At 40.5% G+C, this 15963-nt stretch overlaps 3 protein-coding genes across 3 annotated transcripts; 2 read left to right on the forward strand and 1 right to left on the reverse strand.

Moving 5' to 3' along the window:
- The first annotated feature begins 566 nt into the window (after positions 1-566).
- On the forward strand, positions 567-3422 carry eef1akmt3 (EEF1A lysine methyltransferase 3). Its single transcript, XM_020087099.2, has 3 exons — positions 567-1177; positions 1354-1465; positions 2538-3422. The coding sequence occupies exons 1-3, from the start codon at positions 1016-1018 to the stop codon at positions 2933-2935; spliced, it is 672 nt and encodes a 223-aa protein (XP_019942658.2). The 5' UTR covers positions 567-1015; the 3' UTR covers positions 2936-3422.
- Positions 3423-3642: 220 nt separating this feature from the next.
- Positions 3643-10731, forward strand: LOC109629376 (tanabin-like). The gene is made up of 4 exons (XM_020087098.2): positions 3643-3783; positions 4418-4473; positions 4697-4800; positions 5168-10731. Exons 3-4 carry the CDS (start codon positions 4715-4717, stop codon positions 10251-10253), a joined length of 5172 nt encoding a protein of 1723 aa, XP_019942657.2. The 5' UTR covers positions 3643-3783; positions 4418-4473; positions 4697-4714; the 3' UTR covers positions 10254-10731.
- An 857-nt stretch (positions 10732-11588) lies between these two features.
- Positions 11589-15727, reverse strand: cnpy2 (canopy FGF signaling regulator 2). Its single transcript, XM_069538355.1, has 6 exons — positions 15580-15727; positions 15298-15404; positions 14853-14968; positions 13715-13912; positions 13437-13533; positions 11589-13338 (listed from the first exon to the last, which is right to left on the reverse strand). Exons 2-6 carry the CDS (start codon positions 15395-15397, stop codon positions 13295-13297), a joined length of 555 nt encoding a protein of 184 aa, XP_069394456.1. The 5' UTR covers positions 15398-15404; positions 15580-15727; the 3' UTR covers positions 11589-13294.
- Between the last annotated feature and the right edge of the window lie 236 nt (positions 15728-15963).

Raw genomic sequence — 15963 nt, forward strand, 5'->3', positions numbered from 1 at the left:
TTTTAAAGCACAAAAGTTAAACAATGTTTGTTGCTTATAAGATGTGAACATCTGGTCTCCAGCATTTCTCTATAACCGTAAATCGCATATGTTGGTTTTTGACTTGGTTTAACCAAAATAATCTGAAAACCATCTTGGCTCCAAGGAAGAGCAATGAGCATGTTTCCTATATACTGACATTTTATCATACACGTTAACTGAGAGCAGGAACTGATGTGCAGCTTAAACTACTGATAGACAACAGTGACCACGTTTCTCATTATATGAACATTTGAGATGTAATTGTTATTCAGAATAACACTGATTTCAGTGAAGCATGAGCCACGTAGTAATGTATCAGTAAGATACCTTAGATATGAATATGTACAAATATTTATTATTGATTCTAGATTGCCCCCCAGATAACACCAGCAGTATATGCATAGAGGTGAATATGATAGATCCAGAAAATTATATTACTTCCCTCCATCACCAAATGATTTACGACTGTTGAGCTTTTACAAAGAAACACATTTCATGGTGTTTGACAGGCTGTCTGACCCGGAAACTGACGTGTGGTTGTGCTACTTTTCAAATTAAAAGCCTCGGAAATCCTTGCCTTTCGCCAACACGTGAATACATTTTGTTTTAATGAACATTTAAGTATAATATCATTTTTTAACTCTGTCTCGGACTGTAATTGGTTTAAAGTGAAGGTTGAGAGAGAGAGAGAGAGAGTGAGTAATGAATTAATCCTCTGTTACAAGGCTAACTGTGTTTGCTAACCTTATAGCTACAGTTAAATAAAGTTAAGATAAATGGAATAACTTGTTCATGAGTATTAATGAAATAAAAAATATATACATTCTTACCCATTTTATTCCGACCTCGCATTAGTTGTGTACAAAAGCAGTGAAACTCACTGTATGTGAAGGAGACGTGGTTTAGCTCACGTGACCCGGAAGAAGAAGCCCGGTGGACGTAAACACCGCAGACTTTAAGAAAGTTAGTTAACAGACTTCACCCACCACCTACCATGACTTGTAGCGGGGACGAGGAGTACTCGTTCCCCGTGGATGACTGCCTGTTCGCGGACACGTTCAGTCAGGAGAGCGTGTTCACTTTGTGGGGCGAGGAGCTGAAGATAAAACAGGTGTTCGGTGGCAACCTCGGAGTCGCTGCCCCGGTCTGGAAATCTGTAAGTCACCCGCAGTTTAAACTGTATCACAATCAACCAGTGAGCTGGAGGGTTGTGTGGTGATCACGGTGTGTTCGTGTGGTGATCACGGTGTGTTTGTGTGGTGATCACGGTGTGTTCGTGTGGTGATCACGGTGTGTTCGTGTGGTGATCACGGTGTGTTTGTGTGCACACAGGCGTTACACCTGTGTCGGTACATGGAGGAGCAGAGAGTGGAGCTGCGGGGACAGCGCGTCATCGAGCTGGGAGCAGGGACAGGAGTGGTCGGTATTCTGGCTGCTCGTCTCGGTATGTTCATGGATCGTTGTTTAAATAAAGTCCTGAAGCTTCACTGAAACTGTTTGTATGTGCACACGAGAGGCGATCCTCATGTTGTCTAGTACACGTGGTCCACGTGTACTCCTTCCGTCCGTGTAGCTCACTACTGCCTCCATCAGACACTCACACAGCAGTGTTAGTGCCTTCTTTATCTCTAAAATGAGAATGGATGTTTGACAGAAAGTAGTATATGGGTGGAATAAACATTTAAAATGATAAGCAGTATGACATGTAGTACTTGTGTGGGGAAAAAAACACTTAAAAACTGATTAGTAGTTTTACAAAAAGGAGTTTGACATGACAGCTCCCCAAAAGTGGTGCAAAAGTGTCTAGATTGCCCCCTGGTGACTGGCTGCAGTATAGGTTCTAAATCCTGCCTCATCCATGTTAGTGATGGGACATGGACCAAACAAAAAGATCTAAGTACACATCAAAAACACTCTGAAAGATGGTGTCTTTCATTTCAAGTAGTTTTTATCATGCTGATGTTTGTGTGTTCATTAGACCTTTTGTTTCAATTATTTATTTTATGCTATAATAATGGGGCGAAAACGTCATGATAGACAGCTGGGCCTGAATGATTGGTCGACTGTGTTTATCAGTGGGACATAAGTGACTGTGGCTCATTCTCTCGATCACCACTTGACAGACTCCAAATAAGAAAGATGGTCGTGTTCGTATCTGCAATTTTTTGACTTAATGTCTGGATGGTGGGACGAAGTGGAGACATGTCATCCATCTTTGTGCTGTCAGCCATAGTTTTTTTAGAATTAGTTTGAGATTTTTTGTGCACATTACAGATTTTTGCATTGTGTGCAAAATGTATTTGACTATTACTTATTATGTTATTTGTATGTGTTTCAGCATTAACCTGCCAGAGACTGTAGATTTATGGCTGAATCTGGCACATTCACATGTTGGACTTAAGAATGCTTGTTAGTTAATGTGCATTATTATAATAAATAAACATAGAATTTCCTGTGATCTTGAGTTGAGTGTTTCATGAGCAACACACTGGAAATCAATTTTCATGTTGTTTCAGGTGCAACCATGACTCTCACAGACCTTCCTCTGGCTGTCACACAGCTCCAGGCCAACGTCTCATTGAACATGCCATCCAGTGGTTGGCCTTCTTCTCCTCCTACCGTCCTCCCTCTGTCCTGGGGTGAGGACCACATGAACTTTCCGTCTGACTGGGATCTGGTGTTATGTTCAGATATAATTTACCTCCCAGAGACGTATCCACTGCTTTTGGAGACTCTAACTTACTTGTGCAAGAACGGTGCTGTTGTTTATTCCTCATCCAAGATGAGAAAAGAGCATAAGACTGAATTTTTCTACGAGGAGTGTCTGCCGAGCAGATTTAATGTGGAGCTTGTGCAACGTGATGACAAACGAAACATTAATATCTACAAGGCATCTCTAAGGACAGATCAGTGAAAGCAAGGACAGTCATCTACAGGCTTGGGACCAGTTACTGTACTGAAAAGTTATGTCTCTGGTTCCTTGGATATGGTTTTTTAAGTAGCAGTGAAGACATTCTGCCACAGGAAGCTGCTAGAGTATAGATTCTTTGGCAGCAAATTGCACCCTACTGATTGATGTTCTCCTTAAATGTTCAGTGTGTAAGATTTAGGTGAAAGGGATTTTTGGCAGAACTTGAATATAAAATAATCCTAGTTATGTTTTCACTGGTGTTTCATCTAAATTGTATGAATTGTTGTTTTCTTAACCATAGAATGGGCCCTTTATATTTAAAGTCTTTATATTTACATGGGGGGGGGGGGGGGCTCTTTTGTAAAAGAAAAACAGAAGAGATTTAGTTTGGAAAGAGTTATTATAAGTTATTCCATCCTAATCATAAAAAAACAAGACTAAACCTGATATATGATTAAAAAAATAAACCTGGTACATGAGTCATTCATAATCAGCACATTCCTTCAGCATTTTTGTATGAAGATATATAAAACCCCAAACAAGGTTCATCCCATGCCCTCCCACTATTATGGCAACATCAACATATTGTCGTCCCTGCAGCCTGCTGTCTGAACGTACTTCATCCCCTCTCTCCTGCTCTCTGCTGATGTACAGACTTTCTGTTCAGAAAAGGAAAGCCTGTTTGTTACGCTGGAGAGTTTCAAAGAAAGGGAGACAACCCGTCCGCTGCCCGTCTCTCACTCCACTACAATTCAGCCGACAAAACAACAGATCCCTATCTCCATGGAGAGTCTGCTCGCCATCACGCCCAGCACCTCCCACGCGAGTGCCACGCACAGTGTAGATCAATGGTATTGTTGACATTCGGCCATTTTGGTAAAGTTATGGAAAACTGTTTTGACCAGAGTGCCATTTGATTTAGAAGAACACATCCAAACAACTATAATTTACAATTTAAATATTATTTATTGAGTTTATAATGAGTTTTTTCATTTTAAAAGTAGTTAGTGTTGCTGTGAGCAGCGACTTAGTGACTTATTCAGATGTGAAATATACTATTATTGTTGTAAACATGACAAAAATATTAAACACTAGACAATAGGGTTGTCACAAAACTGTAATGGCAACAACATGAGTGTAACTGCTTGTTAAATTTCACAGTCTACTTTAGAACTGAATACATGTGTTATATGGTGTATTACTTTTATACATATAAGAAAATTCAGATTCTTATTCTGCCTTTACTTCAGATGGGAAGGATGTTTAAGATAGTTTCTCTAAAAACAAGATTAAACATTCCTCTGTGCTATTTAAACTGAGCATGTTGGCTAAAGGAGGATGGACTTAGCGTGTGTGTGTGTGTGTGTGTGTGTGTGTGTGCGTGTGCGTGTGCGTGTCCGTGTGTGTGTGTGTGTGTGTGTGTGAAGTGGGAGGGGGATAAAAACCATCATCCTTTTAAACCTTTGTCCTGTTTGACTTCATTAGACCTCATGCACCCTCATGAGCACTGAGGACAATAATCTGAAAACAGCAGCTAAAAGGTATGTGTTGCATGTGTGCATTTATCTCTTTATTTATGTATTTACTTTGTTTAAATGTCTAATTTGTTTAATTAGTGTTAAAATTGAATTAAACCTTTGACGTTCTCATGTTAATATATTATATAATACATTCTTTACATCTGATTTTAGATTTGTTCATATGCAATTACAATTAATATATAATAAAAAATATCTAAGATTTTTTTTCTTTTGAATATTTCAGATCTCTGTATCAAACCAAATGATGGAATTCTGGCCCGAGCATCAGGGACAATCATCTCTCTATGCTAAATTTGGAACTGTACCTGGGAGAAATTGTACACATAAGTGAGTTTTGTTCTATGAAAACTGCTTCTTCCAGATATTTTTTTAGATAATAAAAGTTGTCTATTTTTCCATTGCTTGTACAAATATAATTGCACACTTGTATAATATAATAAATATAATTATACTTGATTGTAGCCTACAGTATACTTAACTTGCTATGAAAGTATTTGCTCAATAACATGTCACGGTGTCACACATTAATGTCACTTGTTAAATAACAGATAGTAAAGTGATTGCAGAGCTCATAAAAGTTACTTAGAAGTAAACTAATTACTTTTACCCAAAGTTTGTCTTCAGTTTTTCATGAAGACAGATAAATTGACACTTTTTGAACAATTTCGAATAAATGCATATTTTTTTTCCACAGTTATCATGACAGACATCATGCAACCCATTCTCCCTTTTACTATGGAACGCAGCAGGATCAAGGCAGGGAGGCTAGTTACTGGACTGTACCAGGATCAAGAACAGGTGGGGGTCTACACGACTACACCAACTGGACGAACCCAGAGCTTTCTGCCCAAACTTCTTCCCACTTCCCTTTTATTCTGGATCGGCATACCCGGCAGCACCAGGGCCTGGGAGAGTATCAGCCGCATGAAGCCAGAGGCCGAGAGTGGATATCAGATCAAAGAGTGGCGAGGGAATACGATAGGGGATTTCTGAGGGAGGGATGGCAGGGGAGATGGGAGCCCTCTAATCCTGTTCGCTACAACAGAGAAGTGTCCACTAAGAGGAGCGACAGCAGCTACCGTGAGCTAGAGGCCTGGGCAGCTCGATATAGCCATTCACTTCCGAGGAGGAGAAACAGAGAGGCAGAATTGAGGGGCACATCTCATGTCCTGTTGGAGAGCAGCAGGGCTCCAGAGAGGAGGAGTGTGACAGATCCTCAGGTGGCGGTGCTGCAACAAGTCAGACAATCTGCCAGCATCAGAGAATCCGGAGCGTGGGACAGAGGAGGCAGACTGCAAACTCCAAACTATTATCCACTACAAGCTCCTGTCAATGACACAAAGCACATGTTGGACAGTAAAGAGCAGGCAGGCTACCAAAGAAGGGTGTTTAGCCAACCTCCTGGATATATTGCTCCTCCTCCCTATGACAGCCCACATAAAAGCTCACCTGTAATCCACCATTGTGACACCAGCTGTGGGCAGAAAGGGATGCAACAACACTACTGGTCACAGCCCACTCTCAGAAAAGAGGATGCATGTGTAGATGTGCAGGATAAGAGGAAGGTAGGGAAAGAGGACTTTACAAAACCAGATGTGAATGAAATCTGTGCAGAGCTGGAAAGACTTGAGCAAAGAGGACCAGGAACAGTTGCTGTACAAGGAGGCATTCCTTTCAGTGTCCAGAGTTCACACATGCAACATGAGTGTATGTCATCTCTGCAGCAGCCACAATTGATACAAGCAGTTCAGGACACAAAGACAAATGAGCAAACATCCTCAAAGGTCATTGAAGGGAGAAAGTTCAGATTAAATAAAAAGACCGGAGGGCTGACCATATTCTGCCTGGTTTCACGAATTTCTGGCACCACAGAAACCCCATCCTTGCCACTTTGCACTTCCCAAGGAAACATTCAAAGCACAGAATTTGGAGAACGTTGTAAAGATCCAAGGGACAATGGTGACATGTATCAAACACAAAAGCTTGCAGATGAAGTAGACTTCATAGTGCCAACACTCACAGAGCAGTCAAATACTTCTGATGGAAGAAATGTCAAAGCCAAACAGAAGACGACATCTGCCTGCATAGAAAGTGAGATGTTTAGTGATAATCTGTCAAAGAAAACAAAGACAGGAGAAAATAATAATTTAAACGATGCAAATTCTACATTTGGTAGACAGGTTACTCAGCCAGTGCACCCTGTGTCAGTTAAATATCCTTTGTGGAGGGAGCCAAGTTTCACAAGCAGGGCGGAAACAGACAGTTCTTCCACAGTTTTGAAAGCAAACAGCGAGGAAGTAGAATCAGATGATGCACACAACCTAGGAGAGTGTGCTCCAGTTCATCCAGTCAATGTCGAAGTAAGAACACTAGACATCAAGAAAGACACACAGTCCGAGGACACGAAGGGTCTACTCGTCATCGACACAACATGTGTTGTTGTCAAAATGGAGCTGATTCCATCACCGAAGAAAGATCATGTTCACTATTTAGGCTCCGCAAAACACACGGATGACAGTCCACTCGATAGTCAGTCGAGCACCTCTGCTGAATCAAACTCTCAGCTGAATCAGGATGTGCTTCCAAACCCCTTGCAGATAAATGACAGGGCTGAGATTGAAACAGAGTCAGATTTTGAGGAGGAAGAGGAACCTGAGGGAGGAGGTGACATCTCTTTAGCCTGCACGTCTTCATCTTCCATTTCTGAAAGGGAAACCTTGCAGGAGCGTGCTGAAAGGATCCTAGGTATCCCTCTACATGAGTGCATCACTGAGGAACAACAAGATGCTACATCTCTCATTGACTCGTGTGTTGAGAAGTGTGATGAGGAGGTGGAACCTTCTCCAATAGCAAATGACATTCATGATGCAACTGAACAACTCCTACAGGACACACAAGATGAGGAACGGTTCCAGAATCACCTAGAAATGGATCAAATTCAGGATAGTGTTGATTTGCAAGAGAGTTATGAAGAGGAGGATCAGGCTCAAAATGAAGATGGGAAGCATTTTGTAGTACTTCAGCGGCAGGTCTCTGATATGTCTGAGGAGAGGGACACTGAGTCCCAACTTGAAACTAACATCAAAACAGCACAGGAAGATGAAATGGCTGAGGAAAATCTGTTTGAACAAACTCATGAAGACAGTATGACTGAGCAGAGTCAGGCAGAAGATTCACCAGTTGAAAATGACCCATCTCAACATCTCTCTCAGTGTTTCAGTCCATGCAAAGATCTTTCTGATTATTGTTTGCTTCCACACCCTAACCTTACTTCTCTCTCATCATCTTTCTCACAGTCATCCACAGAGGAAGGTCTAAATCCTCAGTTGGCTGCATTCTGCACCACTGAAAACCTTGTTCCTCATCCTGAAACCTCATCCCTTCCTGATGCACCATCGCAACAGCCATCTCCTCTCCCCCCTGCACCTACCGAATCTTCTCCAAGCTCCACTCCCCATAGATGTCATTCCCCAAGTCCTTCTCCTCCTCCTGATTTAATAGATCAAGTGCCAGAAACGATGTCCAGCATTGAGGATCATGATGAGGAGGGTGACACCTTGCAGCTAGTAACCAATGACATGAGTGACCTTGAGGCCCTTGGGGATCAGCAACGACTTGAATATGAGCAACCACACAATGCTCCTTGTGTAGAAGAGAGCAACAGCACTGATGAGCAACAAGCAAAAGAAGTGGATAGGGAAATTACAGACATTTTGGAACAGTGTCTTGAAATGTCCAGACAAAATGCTGCAGAGTCTAACATTTTGCAGCAGCAATCTCTGTGTGTACAAGCAGAAGAATGTGCTTGTATTAAAGAAAGTCATGTGACTGATGAGCAACAACAAGAACAAACCGGTGAGGATCCAGCAGAGCTTTTGGAAATTACAGTATCGCAAGAAAACATAGCAGCCAATCAAAGTCAAGCTGAAGTTGAAATTTTGCCGCAACAATTTGATAATGGTCAAGAGGACACTTCCTATGGAACAGAGAGCTATATGACTGCAGAGTCTAACATTTTGCAGCAGCAATCTCTGTGTGTACAAGCAGAAGAATGTGCTTGTATTGAAGAAAGTCATTTGACTGATGAGCAACAACAAGAACAAGCCGGTGAGGATCCAGCAGAGCTTTTGGAAATGACAAAATCGCAAGAAAACATGACAGCCGATCAAAGTCAAGCGGAGGTTGAAATTTTGCCGCAAAAATTTGAAAATGTTGGTCATGAGGACGCTTCCTATGGAACGGAGAGTTATATGACTGCAGAGTTTAACATTTTGCAGCAGCAATCTCTGTGTGTACAAGCAGAAGAATGTGCTTGTATTGAAGAAAGTCATTTGACTGATGAGCAACAACAAGAACAAGCCGGTGAGGATCCAGCAGAGCTTTTGGAAATGACAAAATCGCAAGAAAACATGAAAGCTGATCAAAGTCAAGCGGAGGTTGAAATTTTGCCGCAACAATTTGAAAATGTTGGTCATGAGGACGCTTCCTATGGAACAGAGAGTTATATGACTGCAGAGCAATTACTAAAAGATAACAGTGAATATACAGACCTCTTAGTACAGACTTCTGAAATACTCAAAGACAATATGACTGACAGTGAAAGTCAAGAAGAAGCAAAAATTGTGCAGGAACAATATATGAATGTTTCTTGTGTGATGAGTCCTATGACTGGAGATGCATTACAAATAGATGTGGATGAGGAACCATCGATATCCCACAAAAATGCTACCGACAATCAGACTCGAGCAGAAATTGAAATTGAAATGTTGCAGGATGTTGAAGCTGGAACTGAACCTTCTGGCTTTACTTCCCCATCAACTTCAGACTCCAGGGTGTCTCAGTCACCTCCAGATGTGCTCTTACCCTCAGAGCTTCCCTCTTCACCACATGCATCACACAAGTCAAACACAGAGCCCAGGTCTCCTCTGGAAGTGGAGTCAGCTCTAAATCCTGTCACTGCTGATGTTGGCCTCCCTGAAACTGTTTCACCTGCTCTTCACTTGGACTCTTGTGAAGAATCCCCTCAGCTTTCATCTTCCTCTATCGAAGAATCGGCCCAAAATCAGGCTCCCCTCACTTCTACTCCCCCTCATGAGGGAGTTGAAGATGTTTCCTTTGACCAACCCCACAAAGCGCTCCAATATCCCAAGTCCCTGTGGGACGCTGTAAATCGCATTCGAAAACATACAGCACCTGACTCTGAGAATGAAGAGGAGGAAGTGAGCGAGCAGTGGGATCCAGAGAGCACAGGGGGAGATTTGGGTTGCCTAGATGTGGTGTTTGTTATGAACTCTGGGACGGTGATCTTTGATAACAAAGGACGATGTGAGGTTTCAACAGGAAGTTTTGTGGATGTAGAGCAGGACTCATGTGATGAAGAGTCAAGCATGCGTGCTGAAGAAGACACACTTTCCTGCAGCAGCAACAGCAGCCACAGCTCTGGAGATACGATTATTGTAGCAGAAGAGGATGAAATTGAGGAAATGCCACCTGGTGCCGTGACAGAAAGCAAGACAGAGAGTGAGAAAAGGATTCCCATGGCTGAAGGAGAGCGATGCTGCTGTAGTGAAGTAAAAGATGAGACTGCAGATGATGATGAGGGAGCGGAAGAGCTTATCAAGGGAGACAAAACACAATTGTGTCTGAGTGGGGAGTGCTCTGCTGAGGGGGAGACTATAACAGTTAAAGCCATGAAAATAACAGAAATGGAGCAGGAAGAAGTAGAGGAGGAGGATTTCCCCCCCTCAGAGGTCACACAGGTCGACACTGTACAGCTGTAGTGTAGCAAAGTGAGTGAGTAACACAACCCAAGAAAACTGACTCGGTGTGTTTAACAAGGCTGTTAAATAAAGTTAAATAAAAGATAGATAAATAAAAAAGCATCTAATTTGCTTTCAATGAAAAGTATTTTTTCAGTGTAATGTCATGGTTTTTATTGTTTGGCTGATCTGTGATGCTTTCACTGTGAGAGAAATGAGGGAATTTGACAGAGGAGAAATCTAGTCTAAAAACTTAAATATTCACAATCAACTCTACAAATATATTTTAAAAAATTTGTTTAAAAAAAAAAATCTAAATGTGTTTTTAGTGCCATTGTAAAAATGTTTTCCATATGAATGCAGTCACAAGATTATGGAAATGAATACTATAAAATATGTCATTATTTGGAGTGATTTCAAAGTGTGGTGAGAAAACCATTGTTATACATTGAAATGCTGTGAAGATTGTGTGTTCTAAAATAAAAAAACTTTCTTTAAACAGCTTCACAATGTAAGACATTTTGGAAATCACTTAATTTATAATTAATATTAATAATATATATTTTCCTCTTCTCTTTTCAAAATACAAATATGATGCAATAAAGAGGGACTGGACTGTACGAGTCCCCTCCTCGGTAAACTTTGTTCAAAACATGTGAATGTAGTGAAACAATGATTCTGTGAAAATTTGTGATTGAAAAAGTGGCTGATCACAATGATGGTAAATTGATGTCAAGTTATCAAAATCTTAGCTCATTTTTTGTTTAATATAACGGATGGAAAAACCTTGAAATCTTTGTATAATGAAATAGGAACACATTCATGCATGATGTCAGAATTGGGTCTTGATATTTCACAGCAAAATGTCAGTTCACTGCAGGTTATTCATTGGCAAACACAAGAATGTTAATCCTTTGGAATTAACTGATTTTCTGCATTAATTGTTCATAAAATGTGAACTGATCTCAATCTAAGTCACAAGTGTAGACAAAATGTGCCTAAGCTTAGAACACACATACAATTCTAATCTTTCATGTCGTAACTAAACACACCCATTAAATATTCCCAGTGCTGGTGGGAAAAGTGAATTGGATTTAAGTCTATCCTAATATGGCATCAATGACCTTAAATGAGTAAATCAGGAAGAAACTGCTTCAGCTCAGCCATGTTCTGATTTTGTCTGATATGAACAGCTCTGAGCTCAGTTCAGATCCCCTCTGTTTTAAATCCTTCTGTAGACAAACATCAAGTGTTGTTGAGAAACTGACATTATCCTGATAGATTCATGGGGCAGCAAAGCCCTTCAATGATGTCACCTTGGTATGGATGTGTGACTGAAGAATTTAGATACAAGGCTCATTTTGATGTACAAATATATTTAAATTGATTGAAGACAACAGATGCAGAAAACGTACAAAATTTATATATAAAAATTTCAAGAGAATGCTCATGACACAGCAGGTTACATTTTTCACACACTGGGAAATTAACTAAACCAAATATATCTCCTGCATTGACAGTACAGAATGATTCTTAATCAGGAACTATGATCAGATTGTGGATGATAGAACACTACTGAAATTACATTAGAGTTTACTAGACAAAGGAAAACTTAACATTGGTCTCTCAGAGGTAAAATGAAACCCATTAAGTATCATAATGCTAGCTGGTTTAGAGTTCAGAGAAAATAAGACAAATCATTTCATCATCAGAAGCTATGAATGACAACCTTATTCCAATTAATGCCTTTTAGAAAAAAAATCTTTTGATTTAAAGGGCAACACGAGAGAGAAGAGATTTTATAATTAGTTGTTACTATTAAACCCAACTCTTTGCAACATTTCAGCCTTTACACAACAGTATTTAATTTACTTTAATCCAAGAAGATTCCATGTGATTTTTGACCATTAAAGGACAAAAATAAGAGCCTCTGGTAGTGATGTACAGTGTTTAGGCCTTAAGTGGCTTCAAAGTTAAGTTTAAAATCATATAATTACACAAACTGTTCACTTAAGTTTTTCCATGACTTTTTCTTTCATTCTTTCTATCACTTTAATTTCAGTTAATCTTCAGTAGCCAATTCCTCTATTGGAAAATGTATGATCAGTTAATTAATTATAATAATTTCACAACATCATCAACACTGAGGTTCTTCTAATGAATAAGAAGGATTGGCCATTTTAGTAGTGTAGCACCGGGGAAACATTTGTTCTCCAATCAAGGCACATTCTCTCATCTGCCCAACAGTGAAACAAAAATCTGACAATCATTTTCCTTCCTGATCTTAAATTATAAACCTCGTTATTTGTGCTCTTAATTTTTTTTCTTAATCCAAAAAATGGTCATGAATTATTCTTGTGATTACAGAAAGTTAAATAAATGTTGATAACTAAAAACTCTCTAATAAGGATAAACCCGAGTCATACAACACTTGTGTGGTCAGTGACTATTAGCATCAAAATACCACTCTGTAGTTTTGATGAGATTTTTTTCAGTGTGCACAAATATTGACTTGAGGACCACTCAACCATTTTAAACCTCATCTATGTACTTATCTTAAAAATCATGTAACTCCTTGGAAGTCTGACTTCAATTTTTGAAGTTTTACAGTTTCAGTTTTGTGACAAGTGAAGATGTGACAAGTGCCTCCATAAGAGGAATAGTAATTTGAAACGTGTCATTTCTTAAAGCATATAAATTCATGACAGGAGTATAGACTTTATATAAAGATAGACGACATGACAGCTCCCCAGAAGTAAAGCCGAAGCATTTTGTAATTTCTGGATAGTGGGAGGAAGTGTATCGGTGTCGTCCATCTTTACATACAGTCTATGGTCCAAAAGAGATGTGGGTAAAAAATTGGTCAAGTGGTCCTTGAATTCTCCATGGTTACAGGAAATACACTTTGTTTTAATGTGGATGTTCTAATATTTTACAGATTTTAAGGATTTGTACACACACTTGTCATGCCATGTCACTGCCAATGTGTGAACCAGTGACAACATCACAGCACCGTGTCTCTCTTTCAGCTGAGGAGAGACGGCAGTCATGGCGAAGTGACATCAAAGTTCGTCATGGGGCATTTTCAGAGCGTGATCGCAGAGATCTGCAGAGCACCAGAAAACAAATGATTCAAATACAGTTGCTGCAGTAGGTCCACATAACTGAAGGGTGTGACAGGATGATAATGAGCTGAAAACCTACCGGTCCTCTTGCTGCAGAGTTTGTCTTTAACATTTTCTGTCTCATGAGCGAAGAATTCAATGATTTCATCTTCATTCTGCTCAGCGATTGTTTCACACTGGAGAAATTAGTCACAATGAACCGTTAGAAGGGGAAAAACTCACTATAGAGAAAACACACTGGAGGAAATAATACACAAATATTGTACAATAAATTCAAGACCATCTAAGCCCAATGATGTAAAGCTGACACAGCAAACTGTCTATCTTTTGGCAAAGTTAACTAAAAACTATACTCACTGCAAACTTTAAACTGGATGTAACTCTTGAATCCAGCGTGGCTTCTGAGAGGTCCATGGGCTCACCACTCCGAGACTTGATCCTAATGTAGGACTTCCTGTTCGTTGAGGAATCCGTGTGCTCGCCGTAGTCCTCCATCCTCTCACACACGCTCTCCATCAGCTCCAGGAGGTTTCCCTCGGAGCGAGCTAGAGGAACCTAGTGGCAACAAAGGTGAAAACCTCTGAATGAAAGAGGGTGTGAAATGTCTGTCAACACAGTCAAACTAACACAAACAGGATCATTAGTGTTTATTCTTTTTGACATTTCCAAGTATATTTGTGTCAGATATACTTTGAGTGGTATTTCAGTTATGCCTCACTCTTGGTTTGCATTAAATCAACATGTTTTGGTAACGTTTTATTTATCTTGGCAAACGTGTTGGTGTTTCTTTCCCTGAATCCGATGTGTGCGCCCTCAAAGACGTGAAAAGTTTTTCATCTGCTTGTTTTTATCTATTGGATTGCATATGATATGTTAAATTGTTATTAACTGAGATCTCCTATCCACGTATCCAAGTAACTCCAAATCAGATCCTGTTTAACACCAATTTGATCTTGTTTTATAACTTCTCACCCCAACACAAATATCTATTGACATTTCATTTAAAGTAAAGTTTTATACTCTATTTACTTGAAGAAGTCTATTTATGATCATTTTCATGTTATACTGATGATGACTTAAAGGTTGTATTATTATATTTCATATTGTAAAATTAAGAGTCCTGCATGTACATGACTATGATGACAGCTACTACACTGTAGAGCTGGACATTGTTCCAAGTTTCTCAACCACACACAATCATAAAAACTAAGTTACATTTATGATACAACAACATTTTATATTTTCAACATCTCATCTACTGTCTCATCTACAGCCACAGTTCTCAAGTGCAGAAACTGAAAGTTGTGGGAGCACAAACAGCTACACATCAGTGACTAAATTAAGTTCAGTAAAACACAAAGTTTCTAGTAAAACGTAATACTTTGATGCTTTAATACCCTGCATATACATACATGTGCAGTGTGTGTACAGAACGGGTCAGTGATGCAGTCTGCAGTGTGTTGGACACAGCATGGCTGTGCAGCTGCTCCCTCACCTCTCTGATGGACTGGCTTCCGTCTGGGTTGATCCTGAACGATCCGGTCTGGATCATCTTCTTTGGGTCTACCTGTGAGATGGCCCACTCCATCTCATCCACCAGAGCCCTGCAGGCTGAGAGGACATAGGAAGAGACATGGGGTCAGGACTGATCTCTCTCTCTCTGCATATGTCTATATATAGTTATGAGGGCCAATTTTGGTTCAATACAATCATTGTGAGGACATTTCGACGTTGTGAGGACATTTTGGCTGGTCCTCACAAATTAAATTGGCTTCTCGAGGGTTAAGAGAGTTAGAGTTAGAATTGGGTTTAGGCATTTAGTTGTGATGGTTAGGGACTAGATAATGCATTATGTCAATGAGTGTCCTCACAACTATAGAGGCGTGTGTGTGTGTGTACTGATGATCAGTGTGAGGTGCTGATGATACAGACACACAAACCTCCACATCGGATGTCCTGCCCCTGTCTGGCTGCTTGGCTGAGGCCCAGGAGGAGACACAGAAACACGGACGATGCGAGCAGGAGAGCCGCTTCCCTCATTTTGCACCTGGACACAGATTTGAGCATCAAAAGGGGGCGACACCTACGGGCGACACATCATGCCGGCTCTAGCACAGCCTGCTGCCGCTATAGCAGCTCATTGTGTCCGCTGGTGTCTCTGTGGTCGGTCCTCTGTAAACCTGCACAGCGACCCGGCCACAGACGCTTCTCCTTCATCTTACCTGCGACTGACGCTGTTCCTGGAGACCACCACGTTTGACACGACGTCACATTTCGTTCGCTGAAATGTGGTGACGTAGGCAACGGAGCCGCTGGACCGGAAGAAGTCGAGCTCAAGATGGCGCCCCCACGTGGCCGGGAGGACTTTTCCGGCGGAAACGCATACATTTAAGCTTAAAGGTCCAGTGTGTAAGATTTAGGTGAAAGGGAACTATTGGCAGAAATGTAATGTAGAATAATCCTCATGATGTTTTCACTAGTTCGTTTCATCTAAATTGTTTTTCTTTACCCCAGAAAAGGTCCTTTATATTTAAATACTTTATATTTACATGGAGGGGACCCTCTCTACGGAGGCCGCCATGTTTTTTACATTAGTCCAGACTGGA

Source organism: Paralichthys olivaceus, chromosome 2 (assembly GCF_024713975.1).
Source record: "Paralichthys olivaceus isolate ysfri-2021 chromosome 2, ASM2471397v2, whole genome shotgun sequence".
Lineage (NCBI taxonomy): Eukaryota > Metazoa > Chordata > Actinopteri > Pleuronectiformes > Paralichthyidae > Paralichthys > Paralichthys olivaceus.